Source organism: Leptodactylus fuscus, unplaced genomic scaffold (assembly GCF_031893055.1).
Source record: "Leptodactylus fuscus isolate aLepFus1 unplaced genomic scaffold, aLepFus1.hap2 HAP2_SCAFFOLD_237, whole genome shotgun sequence".
Lineage (NCBI taxonomy): Eukaryota > Metazoa > Chordata > Amphibia > Anura > Leptodactylidae > Leptodactylus > Leptodactylus fuscus.
In genome coordinates, this window is record NW_027440260.1 from 88,464 (window position 1) to 112,238 (window position 23,775).

The 23,775-nt window shown below is 47.0% G+C and overlaps 1 protein-coding gene across 1 annotated transcript; it reads left to right on the forward strand.

Moving 5' to 3' along the window:
• Positions 1-5,122: 5,122 nt before the first annotated feature.
• On the forward strand, positions 5,123-22,482 carry LOC142187433 (uncharacterized). Its single transcript, XM_075261609.1, has 9 exons — positions 5,123-5,316; positions 10,798-10,940; positions 11,023-11,220; positions 11,311-11,434; positions 14,026-14,132; positions 14,210-14,315; positions 16,149-16,246; positions 20,906-20,990; positions 21,358-22,482. The coding sequence occupies exons 2-9, from the start codon at positions 10,863-10,865 to the stop codon at positions 22,191-22,193; spliced, it is 1,632 nt and encodes a 543-aa protein (XP_075117710.1). The 5' UTR covers positions 5,123-5,316; positions 10,798-10,862; the 3' UTR covers positions 22,194-22,482.
• The last annotated feature ends 1,293 nt before the right edge of the window (positions 22,483-23,775 follow it).

Consider the following 23,775-nt stretch of genomic DNA (forward strand, 5'->3'; position numbering starts at 1 on the left):
CTTTAAAAGTCACAATGTTATCAAAAATGTATAAATTAAAAGTTCATTGTGTAGGTGGTGTGTGTGTGTAATGTTTCTTTGTATGCGGATAAAAATATCTCTCACACCCAGGGCTAAATAAGCCAATTATTCAGACAATCTCTGGCATTCACATAGATTGCTACATAAACACAGATGGGAAATATATAGGTAACACTCGAGACTGGGAAAAGAGTGTAGATTTTATATTCTCTATCCCTTTATTTGTCAATTGAAACCTATTCCCTCCAATACATATACCCTGTATCCCATACGTATAATTAGCCCACTTAGATGTTAGTTTAACACTAGCCTATGAATAAATAGCTGGCTAAGATAACCTGCTAGCTCAATTGAGGGACTTAGAGTGTTAACACCTCTCACACATCCCCTAGAAGATTCACAGACTGAGCTAGGGCAGGCTAAACTCCACTGATTTTGCTAACTGTGGTGGGATACTGTTTCTAAGTCCACATACACACAATCCACGGCACATTGGTTGCCATTCATATCATTCTGCCTGACGCGTTTCTACTGAATTAACAGTTCCTCAGAGGCTTTTGAGAACTTTTTGTTTTGGTTTAGGGCAATCACGGGCTTGGTGGCTGCCCGGTTGGCTGGAATGGTAAGCCGCGAGTGGCGCTGTAAAAGGAAGGGTTATAAACCCATAACGCCTCCCCTCATCAACACGTCACTTAATGGGTGCGCCCAATCAGCGACGGGCTCATCCCATGTGACGTCTGCAGCATCCCGCCTCTAGGGGTGTAGGAATAATGTTGCCTAGTGACGCCGAGCGTCTCTTGTAAACAGTCAGACCGCACATCGCGGATATAACTGTAATGTCCCGGTACTGCTAGTCTCATTCCCTTTAATAATCCGTGCAGACCGAGATGGTATGGACATTTGCATATAAGGTAAAAATTTACTCCCCCTTCATTCCTTCATTTCTATTTTTCCAGAGCATGTGCCATCTTGTGGATGTTTTTGTGAACTACACCTGCCTATACTTTGCCATTGTAATTTGAGTTGTCAGTGTGAAGGTGTGTCCATTATAATCAGGTGACCTTCAGGACCAATCAAGCTCCCTTGATTTGGCCTGGAGGAGGAGTTAGAACCCCCTCGAGGGGGGTAGTGGGCTTTGCTTGGGGCTTTTTGTGTAGAGAAAGGGCCAGCAGACAGAGCACATGGATATTGGTTTCCCACTATCAGGATACAGCAAACAGAGATGTCTTTCCCTCTGTTTTCAAGAGCCTTCTCAGAGAGTGTTTCCTCTGAAGCTCTAATCTTACAAGCGCTGAAGTTGATGGACTTGTTTTATCCATACATCTGGGACCTCACACGTATATCTCTGTCCAAGTAAGTCTTTGGGACAAATCTATATTTAAGAAGCCCATAGCTAGTCTGGCAGAAATCGAGAATCTCCCGCTGCTAAGAAAAATTGTATTTGCTCTTCTACATACGTGCACCCAGTTGTTGAGGGCGAACCCCCTGGATACAGGCCATCTTTATAAATATATACAAGTTTACTACTCAAGCAACTATTAATTAAATTATCCAAAACATTCCTGCTCCATCACCTGCTTAATTGGACACTGCCTACAAAGATCACTGTATTGTATGTGAAGAATTCCTCCATATGTACATTTGTATTACTTTGTCCTGCTAGTAAAAAGAAAAGCAACGATTACCCCCGAAGTCTGGTTGTCTGTTGTCATTGTCAGATATCACGTGGGGGCGGGTAATCGGGGACATCAAAAAGGAGATTTTGTGCACTTTCGGGACCCAGGGACCCCCCTTGAAAGCCGGCCACATCGGATATTACCCATGATACCAGCCCTGGCCCTCCTGAGTGTTGCATAACCAAGTACTGGAATCATCAATAAACAAAGATCAGTATGAGTAGGGCTTAACAGGAGGCAGATAAAGGAAAAAGTAAGCCACCATATAGATTAAGCATACATACATCACTATGAGGAAAATCTTCCAGTCTGTATACACTCTGTATATATCTATATACTGTGACTATGAGGAAAATCTTCCAGGCTGTATACATGCTGTATATATCTATATACTGTGACTATGAGGAGAATCTTCCGGTCTGTATACATGCTGTATATATCTATATACTGTGACTATGAGGAGAATCTTCCAGTCTGTATACACGCTGTGTATATATCTATATACTGTGACTATGAGGAGAATCTTCCAGTCAGTATACACACTGTGTATATATCTATATACTGTGACTATGAGGAGAATCTTCCAGTCTGTATACACACTGTATATATCTATATACTGTGACTATGAGGAGAATCTTCCAGTCTGTATACACGCGGTATATATCTATATACTGTGACTATGAGGAGAATCTTCCGGTCTGTATACACACTGTGTATATATCTATATACTGTGACTATGATGAGAATCTTCCAGTCTGTATACACACTGTGTATATATCTATATACTGTGACTGTGAGGAGAATCTTCCGGTCTGTATACACACTGTGTATATATCTATATACTGTGACTATGAGGAGAATCTTCCAGTCTGTATACACACTGTGTATATATCTATATACTGTGACTATGAGGAGAATCTTCCGGTCTGTATACACACTGTATATATCTATATACTGTGACTATGAGGAGAATCTTCCAGTCTGTATACACGCGGTATATATCTATATACTGTGACTATGAGGAGAATCTTCTGGTCTGTATACACACTGTGTATATATCTATATACTGTGACTATGAGGAGAATCTTCCAGGCTGTATACACGTGGTATATATCTATATACTGTGACTATGAGGAGAATCTTCCGGTCTGTATACACACTGTGTATATATCTATATACTGTGACTATGAGGAGAATCTTCCAGGCTGTATACACGTGGTATATAGCTATATACTGTGACTATGAGGAGAATCTTCCGGTCTGTATACACACTGTATATATCTATATACTGTGACTATGAGGAGAATCTTCCAGGCTGTATACACGTGGTATATAGCTATATACTGTGACTATGAGGAGAATCTTCCGGTCTGTATACACACTGTATATATCTATATACTGTGACTATGAGGAGAATCTTCCGGTCTGTATACACACTGTATATATCTATATACTGTGACTATGAGGAGAATCTTCCGGTCTGTATACACACTCTGTATATATCTATATACTGTGACTATGAGGAGAATCTTCCGGTCTGTATACACACTCTGTATATATCTATATACTGTGACTATGAGGAGAATCTTCCGGTCTGTATACACACTGTGTATATATCTATATACTGTGACTATGAGGAGAATCTTCCAGGCTGTATACACGTGGTATATAGCTATATACTGTGACTATGAGGAGAATCTTCCGGTCTGTATACACACTGTATATATCTAAATACTGTGACTATGAGGAGAATCTCCCAGGCTGTATACACGCTGTATATATCTATATACTGTGACTATGAGGAGAATCTCCCAGGCTGTATACACGCTGTATATATCTATATACTGTGACTATGAGGAGACTCTCCCAGGCTGTATACACACGCTGTATATATCTATATACTGTGACTATGAGGAGAATCTCCCAGGCTGTATACACGCTGTATATATATCTATATACTGTGACTATGAGGAGAATCTTCCGGTCTGTATACACACTGTGTATATATCTATATACTGTGACTATGAGGAGACTCTCCCAGGCTGTATACACACTCTGTATATATCTATATACTGTGACTATGAGGAGACTCTCCCAGGCTGTATACACACTCTGTATATATCTATATACTGTGACTATGAGGAGAATCTTCCAGGCTGTATACACGCTGTATATATCTATATACTGTGACTATGAGGAGAATCTTCCAGTCTGTATACACGCGGTATATATCTATATACTGTGACTATGAGGAGACTCTCCCAGGCTGTATACACACGCTGTATATATCTATATACTGTGACTATGAGGAGAATCTCCCAGGCTGTATACACGCTGTATATATATCTATATACTGTGACTATGAGGAGAATCTTCCGGTCTGTATACACACTGTGTATATATCTATATACTGTGACTATGAGGAGACTCTCCCAGGCTGTATACACACTCTGTATATATCTATATACTGTGACTATGAGGAGAATCTTCCGGTCTGTATACACACTGTGTATATATCTATATACTGTGACTATGAGGAGAATCTTCCAGGCTGTATACACGCTGTATATATATCTATATACTGTGACTATGAGGAGACTCTCCCAGGCTGTATACACACTCTGTATATATCTATATACTGTGACTATGAGGAGAATCTTCCAGGCTGTATACACGCTGTATATATCTATATACTGTGACTATGAGGAGAATCTTCCAGTCTGTATACACGCGGTATATATCTATATACTGTGACTATGAGGAGACTCTCCCAGGCTGTATACACACGCTGTATATATCTATATACTGTGACTATGAGGAGAATCTCCCAGGCTGTATACACGCTGTATATATATCTATATACTGTGACTATGAGGAGAATCTTCCGGTCTGTATACACACTGTGTATATATCTATATACTGTGACTATGAGGAGACTCTCCCAGGCTGTATACACACTCTGTATATATCTATATACTGTGACTATGAGGAGAATCTCCCAGGCTGTATACACGCTGTATATATCTATATACTGTGACTATGAGGAGAATCTTCCAGGCTGTATACACGCTGTATATATCTATATACTGTGACTATGAGGAGACTATACAGTAGACCAGGGATTATATGGGTTCTCTAGAGATTTTTGTCCATTGGTTTATTGTGAGGGTTTGGAGATTTCTTGTTTTCCTCCAGAAATCTGAAAACCAATAACGTCATGTGACTTGTACGTCAGGTGACGTGAGGTCATGTGACATAAAGCTTATGGATTTCGTAGATCATGTGACGTTTATAGCGTGTGACGGCTATGTCATGTGACGGGAGGGTCATGTGATTATTTTAGATCATGTGACAGAAAAGGTCATGGGACGTTAGATCACGTGACGTTTAGGTCATGTGATTTTTAGACCGCGAGACGACTACGTTATGTGACGTGAGATGAAGGGCCGTGTGGGTCACGTGACTTTCTCTTCCTCCTTGTTGCGCTTATAGTCAGACCTTGTAATCCACTGAGAACTACAACTCCCATCATTCAACTTTCTGCAGACGGAACCATTGCTGGCAAGGGGGAGACCTGAAAATAAGGAGCCAAAAAGGAGAGAACGGGAAGACACTGCAGGTGAATGTATATATAATACAGGTGGAGCAGACTGTAGTGTAATATATATATACAGGAGGAGCAGACTGTAGTGTAATATATATATATACAGGAGGAGCAGACTGTAGTGTAATATATATATATACAGGAGGAGCAGACTGTAGTGTAATATATATATATACAGGAGGAGCAGACTGTAGTGTAATATATATATATACAGGAGGAGCAGACTGTAGTGTAATATATATATATACAGGAGGAGCAGACTGTAGTGTAATATATATATATACAGGAGGAGCAGACTGTAGTGTAATATATATATATACAGGAGGAGCAGACTGTAGTGCAATATATATATATATACAGGAGGAGCAGACTGTAGTGTAATATATATATATATACAGGAGGAGCAGACTGTAGTGTAATATATATATATATACAGGAGGAGCAGACTGTAGTGTAATATATATATACAGGAGGAGCAGACTGTAGTGTAATATATATATACAGGAGGAGCAGACTGTAGTGTAATATATATATACAGGAGGAGCAGACTGTAGTGTAATATATATATACAGGAGGAGCAGACTGTAGTGTAATATATATATACAGGAGGAGCAGACTGTAGTGTAATATATATATATACAGGAGGAGCAGACTGTAGTGTAATATATATATATACAGGAGGAGCAGACTGTAGTGTAATATATATATACAGGAGGAGCAGACTGTAGTGTAATATATATATACAGGAGGAGCAGACTGTAGTGTAATATATATATATACAGGAGGAGCAGACTGTAGTGTAATATATATATATATACAGGAGGAGCAGACTGTAGTGTAATATATATATATACAGGAGGAGCAGACTGTAGTGTAATATATATATACAGGAGGAGCAGACTGTAGTGTAATATATATATACAGGAGGAGCAGACTGTAGTGTAATATATATATACAGGAGGAGCAGACTGTAGTGTAATATATATATACAGGAGGAGCAGACTGTAGTGTAATATATATATACAGGAGGAGCAGACTGTAGTGTAATATATATATACAGGAGGAGCAGACTGTAGTGTAATATATATATACAGGAGGAGCAGACTGTAGTGTAATATATATATACAGGAGGAGCAGACTGTAGTGTAATATATATATATACAGGAGGAGCAGACTGTAGTGTAATATATATATACAGGAGGAGCAGACTGTAGTGTAATATATATATACAGGAGGAGCAGACTGTAGTGTAATATATATATATACAGGAGGAGCAGACTGTAGTGTAATATATATATATACAGGAGGAGCAGACTGTAGTGTAATATATATATATACAGGAGGAACAGACTGTAGTGTAATATATATATACAGGAGGAACAGACTGTAGTGTAATATATATATACAGGAGGAGCAGACTGTAGTGTAATATATATATACAGGAGGAGCAGACTGTAGTGTAATATATATATACAGGAGGAGCAGACTGTAGTGTAATATATATACAGGAGGAGCAGACTGTAGTGTAATATATATACAGGAGGAGCAGACTGTAGTGTAATATATATATACAGGAGGAGCAGACTGTAGTGTAATATATATATACAGGAGGAGCAGACTGTAGTGTAATATATATATATATATACACACAGGAGGAGCAGACTGTAGTGTAATATATATATACAGGAGGAGCAGACTGTAGTGTAATATATACACACAGGAGGAGCAGACTGTAGTGTAATATATATATATATATATATATATATACACACAGGAGGAGCAGACTGTAGTGTAATATATATATACAGGAGGAGCAGACTGTAGTGTAATATATATATACAGGAGGTGCAGACTGTAGTGTAATATATACACACAGGAGGAGCAGACTGTAGTGTAATATATATATACAGGAGGTGCAGACTGTAGTGTAATATATACACACAGGAGGAGCAGACTGTAGTGTAATATATATATACAGGAGGAGCAGACTGTAGTGTAATATATATATATACAGGAGGAGCAGACTGTAGTGTAATATATATATATATACAGGAGGAGCAGACTGTAGTGTAATATATATATATATATACAGGAGGAGCAGACTGTAGTGTAATATATATATATATATATACAGGAGGAGCAGACTGTAGTGTAATATATATATACAGGAGGAGCAGACTGTAGTGTAATATATATATATATACATACAGGAGGAGCAGACTGTGAGGGCCGTCTACTACCAAAGACTCTCTGCCCACATCCCAGACGAGAAGAGGAAACTCTACATCCTACTGGGAGAAGAAGAGGCCACTGTGGAGATCGCTGCCCAATACGTGTCCAGCTGTCACCAAACCAGAGGAAGATGAGACTCCACGGACTGATATACCCCAAACCACCCCCCCCCCCATATAGCGGTCACCAACTAAGAGGAAGTTGAGACTCCGTGGACTGTTATATCCCAAATCAGCCACCCCCCCACCCCCTTACCCCATACTCTCACCCTCGACTCCAACTCCACCCCCCCCCCCCCACCCCACTTTACTAGCTTTGGCAATGCCAAATATCCATTCGGACGTGCCAATAAAGCCTATTTGATTTGATTTGACAGGTGGATACGTATTGGGCAGCGATCTCCACAGTGGCCTCTTCTTCTCCCAGTAGGATGTAGAGTTTCCTCTTCTCATCTGCAAATATGAAGTCTGGGATGTGGGCAGAGAGTCTTTGGTAGTAGACGGCCCTCACAGCTGAGTATTTGGTGCAGTGTAGCAGGAAGTGGGTCTGGTCTTCTAGGGCCCCCTGGTCACAGTGCTGGCACAGTCTCTTCTCCCGTGGCTTGTACGTCTGCCTGTATCGCCCCGTCTCTATCTCTAGGTTGTGGGCGCTCAGTCTGTACCGGCTCAGGGTCTGTCTGTGCTTGGGGTGGCGTATTCTCTCCAGGTAGGTGGCCATGGTGTAGTCCCTTTGTAGGGATTGGTACACATTGGTGAGTTTCTTGGAGTTAGTTATTGCGCTTCTCCATTCCTCGATGTACCGCTCTCTGTCTCTCTCAATGACTCCTTTTATTTGAGCCTTGTTCAGGGCATGTTGGGGGTTTTGGCTTGGCAGATGGCTGATGCTTGGTTGGGGGGATATCAGCTTTTCTCTGGGCTCTGTGGCTCAGCTAGGCTTGGTGGTGGTAAGAGCCAGGACTGCTGCCCTGTATGTGAGTCCAGAATGATAGCGCCCTCTTCTGTATGGTGAGCTATAGGGGGAGTCTGCCTAGCTCTGCCCTGCAGGCCATGTTGGAGGTGCTGCGATGGACATGGAGAAGGTATTTGCAGAACTCCAGGTGGAAGTTCTCTGTTGGGCTGGAATCCCACTTTGACTGGTCTGGGTAGGTGGCTGGGCCCCAAACCTCACTGCCATAGAGAAGGATCGGGGTGATGACAGCGTCAAATATCTTCATCCAGACCCTCACCGGTGGTTTGAGGTGGTACAGTTGTCTTCTGATGGCGTAGAAGGTTCTGCAGGCTTTTGCTTTGAGGGTTTCTATTGCTGCTTTGAAGCTTCCTGATTGGCTGAGCTCCAGCCCCAGGTAGGTGTAGCTGTTGGTTTTCTCCAGTGTGGAGCCGTTCAGTGTGAATTGTGAGGTGGTGGAGGCTTTATTGTGGCCCTTCTTCTGGAATACCATGACTTTGGTCTTCTTCTGGTTGATGGGTAGGGCCCATGTGGTGCTGAATTTTTCCAGCACTGACAGGCTTTCTTGGAGGTCTTTCTCGGTGGGGGCCAGGAGTAGGAGGTCATCGGCGTATAGCAGGAACTTCACCTCTCGATTGTTCAGGGTGAGGCCTGGGGTTGGTGAGGCCTCCAGGGCTGTAGCCAGTTCATTGATATAGATGTTGAAGAGCGTTGGGCTCAGGCTACAGCCTTGTCTGACCCCTCGGGCCTGTTGGAAGTATGCGGTCCTTTTCCCATTCACCTTCACACTGCACTGGTTTCCGGTGTAGGAGCTCTTGATGACGTCGTACGTTTTCCTCCTATTCCACTCTCTAGGAGTTTTAGAAGTAGGCCTGGGTGCCATACTGAATCAAACGCCTTCTTAAAGTCCACGAAGCAGGCGAATATCTTGCCTCTTCTGGTGTTGTGGACGTGCGTCTTGATGAGGCTGTGCAGGGTGTAGATATGGTCTGTGGTGCGGTGGTTTGGCATGAACCCTGCTTGGCTCTTGCTGAGGACCCCGTGTTGTGTGAGGAAGGTGAGGATTCTGTTATTGATGATGCTGTTGAACAGTTTCCCCAGCGTGCTGCTGACGCAGATCCCTCTGTAGTTGTTGGGGTCATATTGGTCCCCATTCTTGTAGATGGGGGTTATGAGCCCTTTGTTCCAGTCTTCGGGGAAGTGTCCAGCATTGAGCACGAGGGTGAATAGCTTTGCCAGTGCCGCGTGTATTGCTGGAGGGCTGTATTTGATCATCTCTGGTAGGATGCCGTCAGGGCCACTGGCCTTTTTGCCTTTCAGCAGGACAATTCTTTCCTGTATATCTTTTATGGTGATTGGTGAGTCCAGAGGGTTCTGGAAGTCTTTGATGACTTTCTCCATGTCCCTCAGTTTGGTGATTATCTGTTGCTGTTCTGGAGTTAGTTCTTCTTCTGGGATGTTTTTGTAGAGACCTCTGAAGTAGTTGAGCCAGATATTGCCATTTTGGATGTGGAGAGAGTTTTTCTTGGGCTTTGTGCCCATGTGGTGCCAGGTCTCCCAGAATGAGCTGTCCTGGAGGGAGTCCTCTAGTTGCTGTATTTTGTGGGAGAGGTATCTCTGTTTCTTCTCTCTGAGGGTGCCCTTGTATTGCTTGCATAGATTGTTGTAGGCTTCCCTCGACTCTCTGTTGTTGGGGTCTCTGTGTTTCTGGTTGGAGGCTGCCCTTAGAGAACGGCGTAGAGCCTTGCAGTCACTGTCAAACCATTTGTGAGACTGTTTGTTAGTCGGTCTCTTGGGCTTTGTCTGTTTCAGGCCTGCTAGTTCTGCCGTGGTGTACAGGATGTTATTGAAGTCCTTCACTGCTCGGGTGGCCCCTTGTTGGTCTGGCTGGTAGTTACTTACCTACCGGGATGTGCAGGTTTCCACCAGAGGACAGGAAGTCTTTCTCTGTGCCAGTCCTGGCGTTTAGGTCGCCGCAGATCAGAAGACTGTAGTGTCCTATCAAATCAAATCAAACAGGCTTTATTGGCACATCCGAATAGATATTTGGCATTGCCAAAGCTAGTAAAGTGTGTGTGTGTGTGTGTGTGGGGGGGAGTCAGCGGGGGGGGGGGAGTGGTGGTTTGGGGGGGGGGATTTGGGGTATAACAGTCCGTGGAGTCTCACACTATATGGGGAGGTGGGGTGGGCTGTATATTTGTGTGTGTGTGTGTATATATATATATATATATATATATATATATATAATTACGGGAGGAGCAGACTTTAGTTTCTTTTCTATTCTCTTATGATATAATACCTTTTTCTGTTGTATTTTAGGGTGCCCTGTGTAGTCATGTGACATACATTTCTTCCCACGTGGACGGGTATGTAATTTCCAGAGGATGGATGTGGATGAGAGACATTGGTCACAAGGGATATTAACCCTTACACTGGAGATCCTCTGCCTACTGACTGGAGAGGTGAGGGATTGTGGGAAATATACCCCATGGCCACATCTCTATGTATATAGTGATAAAGATCAATGTTGCTCTCTATATACAGGATTACACCGTAGTGAATAAGACGTCTGGTGAGTGCATCAACTCCAGCAGATACCCAAATATCTCAGGAGGATCGCACCCGACCCAGAGCTCCATCACGGAGAAGGTTCCATCTCTATCCATCATCCATGAGAAGAAAAACAACAAGCAGAAGATCCTGGAGCTGACTAATAAGATCATTGAGCTGCTGACCGGAGAGGTGAGCGCTGCTGGGAATGCTGGGACATTACACTAACACAAGGGATGATGTGTCTGGAGGATGATGAGGACGGTGTCATTGTGTTGTCAGGTTCCTATAAGGTGTCAGGATGTCAACGTCTATTTCTCCATGGAGGAGTGGGAGTATTTAGAAGGACACAAGGATCTGTACAAGGAGGTGATGATGGACGACCACCAGACCCCCACATCACCAGGTAAGAGGAGAGATGGTAGAGAGCAGTATGGAGGGGCCCCTAGATCCCCCCCCCCCCATCATCTGACCCCCACATCACCAGGTAAGAGGAGAGATGGTAGAGAGCAGTATGGAGGGGCCCCTAGATCCCCCCCCATCATCTGACCCCCACATCACCAGGTAAGAGGAGAGATGGTAGAGAGCAGTATGGAGGGGCCCCTAGATCCCCCCCCCATCATCTGACCCCTCACATCACCAGGTAAGAGGAGTGATGGTAGAGAGCAGTATGGAGGGGCCCCTAGATCCCCCCCCCCCCCATCATCTGACCCCCACATCACCAGGTAAGAGGAGAGATGGTAGAGAGCAGTATGGAGGGGCCCCTAGATTCCCCCCCCCCCCATCATCTGACCCCCACATCACCAGGTAATAGGAGTGATGGTAGAGAGCAGTATGGAGGGGCCCCTAGATCCCCCCCCCCATCATCTGACCCCCCACGTCATCAGGTAATAGGAGTGATGGTAGAGAGCAGTATGGAGGGGCCCCTAGATTCCCCCCCCCCATCACCAGGTAAGAGGAGAGATGGTAGAGGGCAGTATGGAGGGGCCCCTAGATCCCCCCCCTCATCATCTGACCCCCACATCACCAGGTAAGAGGAGAGATGGTAGAGGGCAGTATGGAGGGGCCCCTAGATCCCCCCCCTCATCATCTGACCCCCACATCACCAGGTAAGAGGAGAGATGGTAGAGAGCAGTATGGAGGGGCCCCTAGATCCCCCCCCTCATCATCTGACCCCCACATCACCAGGTAAGAGGAGAGATGGTAGAGAGCAGTATGGAGGGGCCCCTAGATCCCCCCCCCCCCCCATCATCTGACCCCCACATCACCAGGTAAGAGGAGAGATGGTAGAGAGCAGTATGGAGGGGCCCCTAGATCCCCCCCCCCCATCATCTGACCCCTCACATCACCGGGTAAGAGGAGAGATGGTAGAGAGCAGTATGGAGGGGCCCCTAGATCCCCCCCCCCCCATCATCTGACCCCTCACATCACCGGGTAAGAGGAGAGATGGTAGAGAGCAGTATGGAGGGGCCCCTAGATCCCCCCCCCCATCATCTGACCCCCCACATCACCAGGTAAGAGGAGAGATGGTAGAGAGCAGTATGGAGGGGCCCCTAGATCCCCCCCCCCATCATCTGACCCCCCACATCACCAGGTAAGAGGAGAGATGGAAGAGAGCAGTATGGAGGGGCCCCTAGATCCCCCCCCCATCATCTGACCCCCACATCACCAGGTAAGAGGAGAGATGGTAGAGAGCAGTATGGAGGGGCCCCTAGATCCCCCCCCCCCCCATCATCTGACCCCCCACATCACCAGGTAAGAGGAGAGATGGTAGAGAGCAGTATGGAGGGGCCCCTAGATCCCCCCCCCCCCATCATCTGACCCCCCACATCACCAGGTAAGAGGAGAGATGGAAGAGAGCAGTATGGAGGGGCCCCTAGATCCCCCCCCCCCATCATCTGACCCCACATCACCAGGTAAGAGGAGAGATGGTAGAGAGCAGTATGGAGGGGCCCCTAGATCCCCCCCCCCCCATCATCTGACCCCCACATCACCAGGTAAGAGGAGAGATGGTAGAGGGCAGTATGGAGGGGCCCCTAGATCCCCCCCCCTCATCATCTGACCCCCACATCACCAGGTAAGAGGAGTGATGGTAGAGAGCAGTATGGAGGGGCCCCTAGATCCCCCCTCCCCCATCATCTGACCCCTCACATCACCAGGTAAGAGGAGAGATGGTAGAGGGCAGTATGGAGGGGCCCCTAGATCCCCCCCCTCATCATCTGACCCCCACATCACCAGGTAAGAGGAGAGATGGTAGAGAGCAGTATGGAGGGGCCCCTAGATCCCCCCCCCCCCATCATCTGACCCCCACATCACCAGGTAAGAGGAGAGATGGTAGAGAGCAGTATGGAGGCGCCCCTAGATCCCCCCCCCTCATCATCTGACCCCCACATCACCAGGTAAGAGGAGTGATGGTAGAGAGCAGTATGGAGGGGCCCCTAGATCCCCCCCCCCCCATCATCTGACCCCCACATCACCAGGTAAGAGGAGAGATGGTAGAGAGCAGTATGGAGGGGCCCCTAGATCCCCCCCCCCCATCATCTGACCCTCACATCACCAGGTAAGAGGAGAGATGGTAGAGAGCAGTATGGAGGGGCCCCTAGATCCCCCCTCCCCCATCATCTGACCCCCACATCACCAGGTAAGAGGAGAGATGGTAGAGAGCAGTATGGAGGGGCCCCTAGATCCCCCCCCCCATCATCTGACCCCCACATCACCAGGTAAGAGGAGAGATGGTAGAGAGCAGTATGGAGGGGCCCCTAGATCCCCCCCCCCCATCATCTGACCCCCACATCACCAGGTAAGAGGAGAGATGGTAGAGGGCAGTATGGAGGGGCCCCTAGATCCCCCCCCCCCATCATCTGACCCCCACATCACCAGGTAGGAGTAGATCTTCTTGATGATAGAGGAGAGACCAGGTATGAGGGTCACTGAGACCCCTTCCCCATCATCTGCTCATCACATATAGACAATGTATTCAGTCTCTGTGTCCCACAGATGGATCCAGTGAGAAAAATCCACCAGAGAAAAGTCCATGTCCTCCCTATGCCCAAGATGATGATGAGCAGGGTTACTCTGAGCTACAGGACTATCAGGTGGATCAGGTAGATATAAATGAGGTTTCGGGCAATTTCATCTTCTTATTATTAGGAGTCTTCTCTATGGTTTGTATTTTTTTCAGGATGAAGATCTCATTACCATTAAAGTGGAAGTTACAGAAGAAGATGAGATGGGCATGGCGGCTGATGCTTTTAAGGAGGAGGGGTTAGATTTAGATCTAAGGCCAGGTTTGTAAGAAGAGTTCTATAAGCAGAGTTCTTCTTGTGTCTTTTTCTTCTTCTGGTGTCTTTGTCTTCTTCTTGTGTCCTTGTCTTCTTCTTCTTGTGTTGTCGTTATCTTCTCTGTCTGCCTCCTCGTAGCTTACAATCTATGCGGAGATAGAAGACACAGGAGGTAAAGAGCGGTAGCCCTCAATAAATCACCATAATGTTTGTCCAAATACAGTGTGATGCCCACCACAGGAGGGATGTGGAGTGTGGGTGGATACAACGGGCACATGTTTTATACAGTGGTCCATCTGGTAAAGTTGGAGGAACCGTCACCAGACAGTATGTGTGTGACAAAATTGACAAGTATTGGGGTGACTGCTGAGTAAAGAGAAGATCGAGGGATTAGCAGGTATCACAGACATGCCTGAAAAGATGTGGTTTTAGGGCATAGGTAGGAGGTCACCTTGGGTAGATCATTCCAGAGAGCAGCAGACGTGGCAGGAGGGGTTCTAGAGGATATTAGGGTGGCCAGAACAGAGAAGACGGAGATGAGGATTGTGATAAAGGGGTTACAGCACTGTGGAGAGCTTTGTAAGTGAACTGTGTGAGCGCAATCTGCTCTAAGTAGGATTGAAGTCCAAATGAATAAAGTTGTCTTTTCCTTTTTATAAGCCAGGCTTAGGGAGCGTTCACACTACCGTCGGTGTGCAACAGGTAGTGTCCGCTGCTAATGTCCGTTCAAAATCTTGCACGGACATTAGCAGCGGGCATTAGCTGTGTCCGTGACATTTTTCATTCATTTAAATGGACATCGGGTGCGTTGTTTTACACTCCGTGCCTGTCCGCTCCTAAAGATGTCCGACTTTTCAAGTGAACAGAAAAAACCTACATGTTGGGTTTTGCTGTCTGTTAAGGACAGGTACGGAGTGTAAAACAGCGCACCCGATCTCCATTTAAATGATTGAAAAATGTCACGGACACAGCTAATGCCCGCTGCTAATGTCCGTGCAAGGTAGTGTGAACGCCCCCATAGAGAAGCTCACTCCACATACAGCTTGTGAGTGTGTTCTGTCTTTAATGGTAACAATACAGCAGTATATAACACATTGCAGAGACAAAACAGGTTGGATTTACATAATTAGCATAACATGATTGGTGGAGAAGTTGTAACAATAGTCCTGGCGCATGCCTATTGGATAAGAAACTGGAGAGAGGTCACACCCCCCTGTGGGCTGAGGGTTGTGAGCTCTCTAAACAAAATGGAGTCCATAGCACGTCTGACCGCATGGTGACGGACCACATGGTCTGAACAAAATGGTGGTTGTCAGCACATGTCTGAAATACAAAATGGAGGTTACACAAGCTGACATCCTCCACAACTGATACCAGTGAAGTACAGGTACAAGGCAGTGGCACAGGAGCAGGGACTGGCACAGGGTGGAGGCATCATAATGATTGGCACAGAGTGAAAGTATTGGTACAGTGATTGGTGCATGGTAGAAGTACAGGTAAAGTGTCTGGCATAGACTGTGTGCACTAGTCTAGCGGCTGGACTGTAAGATTCGCCTGATGAATCAAGAATTGGAATTAGTTCTTTTGATGTTTCCATGTTAAAGGGGCAGATCCTGGAGATCTTATTAAGGTGAAAGACAGATCTTGTCACCCCTATGATGAAGGATCACCAGCCCCGTAGAGTTCCAAGTAAGAGGAGTGACAGTAGAGGGCAGTACTGAGGGTCCCCTAGATCCCTCCCCATGATGTAGGACCACCAAACCCCTTGGTGTGAGAGTAGAGGGCAGTATTGAGGGTCCCATGTACTCAATGTATTCAGTCATTTTGTGTGTCCTACAGATGGATCCGGTGAGTGGAATCCACCAGAGAGATGTCCCAGTCCTCTGTATGCTCAGGATGGTGCAGAGTGGGATCAGGGGCGCTTACTCAATGATCAGGTAGGTGGCGCTGCGATTACTTCTCAGGTACCTTTACAATTGAGTTTTGAACGGAAGATTATGTAGATAATCTGTTTTCCCTTAGCCCAGACAGCAGCACAAGATGGGTATATAATGAGTATATAATGTAAGGAGAAAAAGTTACTAACGATGTTTGTAAAGATACAAGACAAAGTTGACTAAGGAACATTAGATTCTGAAACGCGTAGGCGTTTTTTTATATTTCTTCTTTTTTCTTTCTTTTTGTATGTTTTTCTTTTTTATTTACGAATGAAATAAAAATTATATTTTAAGATAAAGAGAACATCGGAGAGTTGCGGAACTTTTTTCTTTTTCTTCTTTGTACTGGTTGGTAGAGTCCACTCTAGAACTGGCTAATGTCCTTAGGACCGCCTGGGACAATCCTCTGTCTCCACATACGGTGCGGTCAACCTCCAGGCAGTGAGGTTGAACCTGTCCAGGTCCTGGCAGAGCTGTCTGTTTAGAGTTACCAGGTTGTGGACTCATGGAAGCCTCCAACCATGCCCTTTTTGGCCAGAACGGCATGATCACAATTGCTGAAGTCTGGTCCTGCCTGAGTTTCGCCAGTACCCTCGGAATCATCGGAATTGGAGGAAACACGTAGACTAGTTTGAACCTCCACGGTATTGACAGGGCATCGATCGCCAAGGGATTGTCCTCCCGGTAGAGGGAGCAAAATCTCTTCATCTTGGCGTTGTATTGGGTGGCTATCAGGTTCACCTCGGGGAGACCCCACATCCTGGTAAGATGATGGAAAATACCCGGGTCCAGGGACCACTCTCCTGTCGTCACCAGGCCTCTGCTTAACTGGTCTGCTATGATCCGCTGACCTTGGATATGCACTGCTGACAATTGGGATATGTTGTCTTCTGCCCAGGCAAAGATGAGGTGTGTTACTTCCATGAGCGAGGGGGATCTGGTTCCTCCCTGCTTAGTGACATAAAGTACAGCTGTTAGATTGTCCGATCTCACCCTCATGGCCTTTCCCCAAAGGTGGAGGGCGAGGGCTAAGAGCGCGCAATGTATTGCAATCAGTTTGTGCCAATTGGAACAGTGAGTCTTCTCTAGCTGATTCCAGGTCCCCTGGACTAGGGTCTCCCCCAGATGTGCTCCCCAACCTGAGAGGGAGGCATCCGTGGTCAACAGGGTCCAGGAAGTCTGGGCCGTGGACCCCCCCCCCCCATCTTTGAGTTGGTACCACCACTTCAGTGATTGACAGGTCCTGACGGATAACTGGATCAGCTTCTGGTAGTCCTGAGGGACTGTGGTTCCATTCTCTCAGGATCTCGCATTGTAGAGGGCGCATATGCCACAAGGCCCATGGAACTGCCTCAATGGTCGCGGACATGAGCCCTAGGACCTTCATTGCCGTCCTGATAGTAACCTTCCAGGTTCGGGATAGGTGAAGAACCGCTCGACCAATCTTCTCCTTGCAAGGAGAGGGCAGGGAGCTCATCATGCTGAGAGAGTCTAGGATGAGCCCCAGTAATTGAATCCGGGTAGAAGGAACCACTACTGACTTTTGCCAGTTTACTTGCCAGCCCAGCTTGTTTAGAAAAGCCACTGTGATATTCAACTGTGTGGCAAGGGTCTGCCAGTCGTCTATATATGGAACAATAAATATCCCCTGGAGACGCAGGGTGGCTACGACCAAAGCCACTACCTTGTGTGGGGGGGGCCGAAGATATACCGAATGGGAGAGCCGTAAACTGGAGATGGCGTAATCTTCCATTTAGGTGTACCGCAATTCTTAGGTATTTTCTGTGAGGAGCATAGATAGGTATATGGAGATAAGCGTTCCTTAGGTCTAGGGTGACGAAGAAATCTCCTGGCTGCAGAAATGAGAGAACCGACCTGATGGTCTCCATACGGAACCGAACTTTGGAAATATATTGGTTTAGGTACCTGAGGTTTATGATCATGCGCCATCCTCTGGTCGATTCTGGGACCAAGAACACAGGAGAGTACACACCTTGACCTTGTTCGTATAAAGGCACCGGTTCCAAAGCAGCCTTGTCCACGTACTTCTGTATGGATTCCTCCAGATGAAGTTGCTTGGTGCCCTGAAGAGGGCGGGTCCTTACGTACTTGTCTGGAGGGAGGGTGGAGAAACTTATTCTGTACCCGGTACATATAATTTGAAGGACCCAAGGATCTTGAATGTGGCGAGACCAAGCCGATATATACAGGGACAGGCGACCTCCTACCGCCGCAGGCACGCGGGGTGGAGCGCCTGGATAGTCAGAAGCCTTTCTTCGCCTCTTGGGAGGAACCGTGACCGCCACCTCTAGACTGACCGCCGGACCGTCTACGGAACTGACCTCTTGAGATTCCTCTGTAGGTACCATAGCCACGAAAGGACCGCTGCCCCCTGCCTGAAGGCTGGGGGAGATTTTTCCCTTTGGAGTCAGCCAGACCCTCCATAATTCGGTCCAGCTCTTTGACAAAAAGTCTACCCACCTCAAAAGGGAGACTGCACAGGTTAAATTTTGAAGCGTTAGCCACCCGCCATGGTTTTAGCCACAGCAGACGCCTTGCAGCTGTAGACAGAGCCATCGACTTGGAGGCTAACTTCATTTGATAAAACGTGGCCTCAGAGAGGAAATCAGCCATGAGGTTGATCTTAGCAATTGATACCAATAGGTCATCCCGGTGAACTCTCGAATCCGTATCCCTCTGGAGCGCAGCTAGGTCTGAGCGAAGCTTCGAAACAACTTCACTGGCTGCTATGCCCACAGAAGCTTGGGCCGAGGAGGAAGAATAAATCCGCCTTAGAGAGTCTTCAGTCCTCCAATCCATAGGATCCTGGAGGTTGGATCCATCCTCGGCCAGAACAACAGTACGCTTGGACAGTTTTGACACCGCCATGTCCACTCTAGGTGGGAATCCCCAGGAACCGTGCTATGACTCCGAAATGGGGAACAAGGCTCTAAACCGTCTGGAGGCATTGAATGCCCTCTCGGGGCGCCTCCATTCGGCCTCCATCCTTCTGGTCATATCTGGACTAGCTTTGAAGGATCTTAAGGACCCAGAAGGGCCCTCACCTGCAGACTCCGCATCCTGGTCCCTAGACTGGACAATCTTTAGGAGTTTAGGGATCTTCTCCACGGGGAAGATGGTTTTTGCAGGTTCTTCAGTATCCTCATCCGAGGAAACTTCGTCCACAATTTGCAAGTCCTCCAGAGGAGGAAGAGACAACTGGGGGAGTCCACCCGGGGTCTCTTTGATAGTTGGGAAATGGAGCTCTTCATCTCCTTTATGGATTCCTCCACAAATTCCTTTACCCATCCTACGACGTCTCGAATTGGGGTTTCCTCAGACGGGGGACCTCTACAACCGCGGCAGCATTGGTACTCATAGCCGTCGGGCAAAGGAATCTCACAGCTCCTGCACGCCAGATGCCGACGCTTGGAGCCAGTTTTTCTCCTGGGATTCTCCCGGATAGAGGAGGAGTACATCTAAATAAAGGGGAAAACAATTATTATCCATACAAGGGGCTCCATCCGGAGTCTCTGAGTCCTTTTAAACCTTTATCAGGAAGCAGGGCCGTCAGATCTAGCACTCAGAGGTTTAGATTAGCAGCTAGTCCCTGAGCTTGAGTGCGACAGCAGTCAAGCACTGCCTAGCAGGAAAAGGTGGCTTAAAAAGGCAAAGAGGGAGGAGAAGGGCGGAACCCACTAGCTGGACCCTCCCCCATCACAAATATCGCCCCTTTACTAGTGCCTGGAGCAAGGGGCACTCTACCAACAGGGGGGAGGTAGAATAACATCTGCCCCACCCTTAATAATTGGCTTTAATAAGCCAAAACGCTGGATTCAGACCACGGCGAAAAAGTTCACTGCGCATACATGGCGGTCCGAACCGGAAGTGAGTCCGGCGTAAAGTCGTCCACCGGAAACAAAGCTGGGACTGAAAGGTTCCCCCTTGCATGAGGAAGAAGAAAAGTTCCCCGCCGCAGCGAGCCAGAATGCAAGCAAGCTGTGAGAAGCAAGGAAGCGGGGGGCCGAAAGAAGACCCTCAGCCCCCGCAAGACAACAGGAGCAGAGGAGGTAAGGAAAACTTAACCAATCTTAGAGGGGAGAGGCAGAGACACCTCTCCCCCCCCCCTCCCCACCTGTCCCTAGGACAGAAAAAAACACGAGGGGGGGGGAAGTCTCTCTGGCCTCTTATAGGGGGGAGGAAAGCTTGTTAGTTAATTAAACTTTCCACCTGTCCTAACAGTACACAGGGGCAGGAATATCTTGTGCTGCTGTTGGGCGTAGGGGGAAATGACTTTTCTCTTGGTCTTGTTATTCCAATTTTATAGAGTATCATTCAGACGGGGCCACTGAAGGTGCCATTATACTACATGTGGGGGTCTCTGAAGGGGCCCCCACTACTTTAGGAGTACTCGGTTTGGACCATAATGGGGGAACCACTGCTGTAGATAACAGGGAAAATTAAAATGAAAGGCTGATGTTGCAGGATGTATTGTTAGCCATTCAGTGCTCTGAACTCATGTTCCGTCCTCACCCCTCTGCACAGGTGGTCCCTGTGATGTCATTGCTAATGTCACGTGGTTCCCTAGTGTGTACGTGGCTTGCGCAGCGTGAGCTGCTTCTGATTTATCAGATTTGATTTGCTATATAATCTGTTTAGGATGAAGATCTATCCAGATGTAAAGTGATGGAGGAAGAAGATGGGGCAACTACGGAGAAGGAGGAGACTACCGCTGTCAGCGCAGGTCAGTGAGGAGCCAATGTGGTGGACAGCACGTGCCTGTCATAGATGTCCCCCCTACATTGTGCAGTACATAATATGGAAAACGTTGGTATGGGTGCTCACTGTGGTGGTATCAGTGCAGTGGTCGCTACGGTGGTATCTGTGCAGTGCGTGCTGTGGTGGTATCACAATCCACCTACAGACTTACCAGCATTTCAGTCTAGGGAATAGCAATGAGTAAGCCCCATCCCAACAACCGTCTCAGCCTGCTTATTTAGCCAGGCTTTGGGCCCTTCTGGGGATGTCTCTCTGCAAACTCCACCCCTTTACAGACTTGACCGTGCCCAGATATTTGTAATCTTCTCATGTAAATTTGTCTTTTGTTGTAGAGTCTGGAGGAGACATCTGGTCTGGCGGAGAAGAGCACATTACCTGGGCCATGTCCCAGCTGTGCCCGCTGTCTTCTAATCCCATGAGACCTTCTCCAGATCTAGCTGATGTTCAGGACTCTGGACACACGGGGGCACTACCGTATTCCTGTGCTGACTGTGAGAAAGCTTTTCTGTTCAAGTCCCAGCTTCTCGCTCACAAGAAAACGCATACAAAGAAGCCAAAATTCTTGTGCTCAGAGTGTGGCATTTACTTCTCTCTGAAATCGGAGCTTGTCCTGCACCAGAAATTCCATACAGATGATGGAGGGCTGGGTCTACTTCATCCTGAGACCGGCTTCCAGTGCTCCGACTGTGGCCAAGGCTTTGTGGACATCTTAGTCCTGCTGACCCACCAAAGGAAACACATGGGACTCAAGACTTTCCAATGTTCTGAGTGTGGCAAATATTTTTCACTGAAGTCGGCTCTTGTGCGCCACCAGAGAATCCACACTGGGGAGAAGCCCTTCCCATGTTACGAATGTTGGAAATTTTTTGCTGTGAAATCCAATCTTGTAAAGCACCAGCGGATCCACACAGGGGAGAAACCGTTTCAATGTCCTGAGTGCGGGAAACGCTTTACACAAAAGACTCATTTTACTAAGCACCAGAGAACTCACACAGGGGAGAAGCCCTTCGCCTGTCCCATCTGTGGGAAGTGCTTCAGCCAGAAGCCTCACCTTGTAAAACACAAGAGAACTCACACGGGGGAGAAGCCCTTCATTTGTTCTGAGTGCGGGAAGTGCTTTACTAGTAAACATATTCTCCTGAAGCATCAGAGGGTTCATATCCGCTGACAACCATTTACCGTGCACCATCTGCATACTGACAACCACAGTCTACAAGCTGATGGCCATTAACCGCTTTAACATGGCGGCATCATAGCTGTGTTTTACAGCACAAACAGCGGGATAGCTTGTTTCCACCAGTGTAAACCTACATGTGTGAGATCCGTAATGGGAAGGTCTTTGGGCGGAGGGGGGTTGTTGATGTTAGCTCCCTTTTCTCTGAACCATTCTGATATTACTTTTGGTAACATGAAATTATTACAGCATTAAAGGGATTGTCCCATGAAAAGTATCCTATCTATACTGCTAGTTTATGTGGATTTAAGACTTTTCCTAAATACATTGCTTTATCAAAACTGCTTTGTTTGGCCGCTATCTTAATTTATTCACTTCATTTTTGACACTGCGTTTCTATGGCCACTGGGCTTATTTGCTCATTTCCCAAGTGATGTAGCTGCCTGCTCTCAGGGGGGAGGGAGGGGTTCACAAGCAACAGAGCTCCTCGAATAGGGGAGGGGGAGGTGATAGCTCCGGGATTACTGTGCTGTCTATCTTCAGCTTTTTCACTTATCAGCCGGTTTAATTGAATTTGGCTGATAAGGAGTCCATATTACCTCTGTATGTAATGCAAACTGACTCAAATCTAGCTCTGCTACATTAGTACATCAGCTTTATACTGAGGTAATGCATTTACAACTAATCCCTCATTACTGACTGCAAACATAGCAGATAGCAGAGCAAGTGAAACCCCCGCCCACCAATGTGCCGAGAAATCCAGGAAGTGAAAAGAGCACAGAGCCTGCAGAACAAGAGTTATGGGAATACCCCTTCAGTGAAAACCTGTCAGCAGACTGTTTCTAAATTAGTAGTACAGGTGAGCAGAGGACTTGGTGCCCTAGATGAGAAAAATGCTGCTTTCTCCACTTACCAGGCTCTTTCCCTCCTCCACTGCCAAATCTGTCTCCATTGCCCAGATTAGATTCACTTAAGTATCAAATTACAGGTGCCCATAAAAGTCTATAAAGGAGACAACTGAGAGAGAAGCAGAGGCTGAGCACGCTGCAGATGATAGTAAGGAGTAGCAGAGACACAGAGCACGCTGCAGATGATAGTGAGGCCGGGTTCACACGGAGTTACGTGCCGCGAGATTTGGCACGTAGACGCCGCGTGACCCTTTGCGTGCCGTACACGCTCCCATTCATTTCAATGGGAGCGGGGAGCGTATGCGCCGCGCTAGTTTGCGGCCGTGCATTTATTCACGGCCGCAAACTAGCGCGGCGCATACGCTCCCCGCTCCCATTGAAATGAATGGGAGCGTGTACGGCACGCAAAGGGTCACGCGGCGTCTACGTGCCAAATCTCGCGGCACGTAACTCCGTGTGAACCCGGCCTAAGGAGTAGCAGAGACACAGAGCACGCTGCAGATAATAGTAAGGAGTAGCAGAGACACTGAGCACGCTGCAGATGATAGTAAGGAGTAGCAGAGACACAGAGCACGCTGCAGATGATAGTAAGGAGTAGCAGAGACACTGAGCACACTGCCGATAATAGTAAGGAGTAGCAGAGACACAGCACGCTGCAGATGATAGTA

Coding starts and splice junctions, on each gene's coding strand:
- LOC142187433 (XM_075261609.1), top strand. CDS start 10,863: ATGGATGTGGATGAGAGACATTGGTCACAAGGGATATTAACCCTTACA. Junction 11,221..11,310: donor TTGAGCTGCTGACCGGAGAG/GTGAGCGCTGCT, acceptor TTGTGTTGTCAG/GTTCCTATAAGGTGTCAGGA. Junction 14,133..14,209: donor AGGACTATCAGGTGGATCAG/GTAGATATAAAT, acceptor TATTTTTTTCAG/GATGAAGATCTCATTACCAT.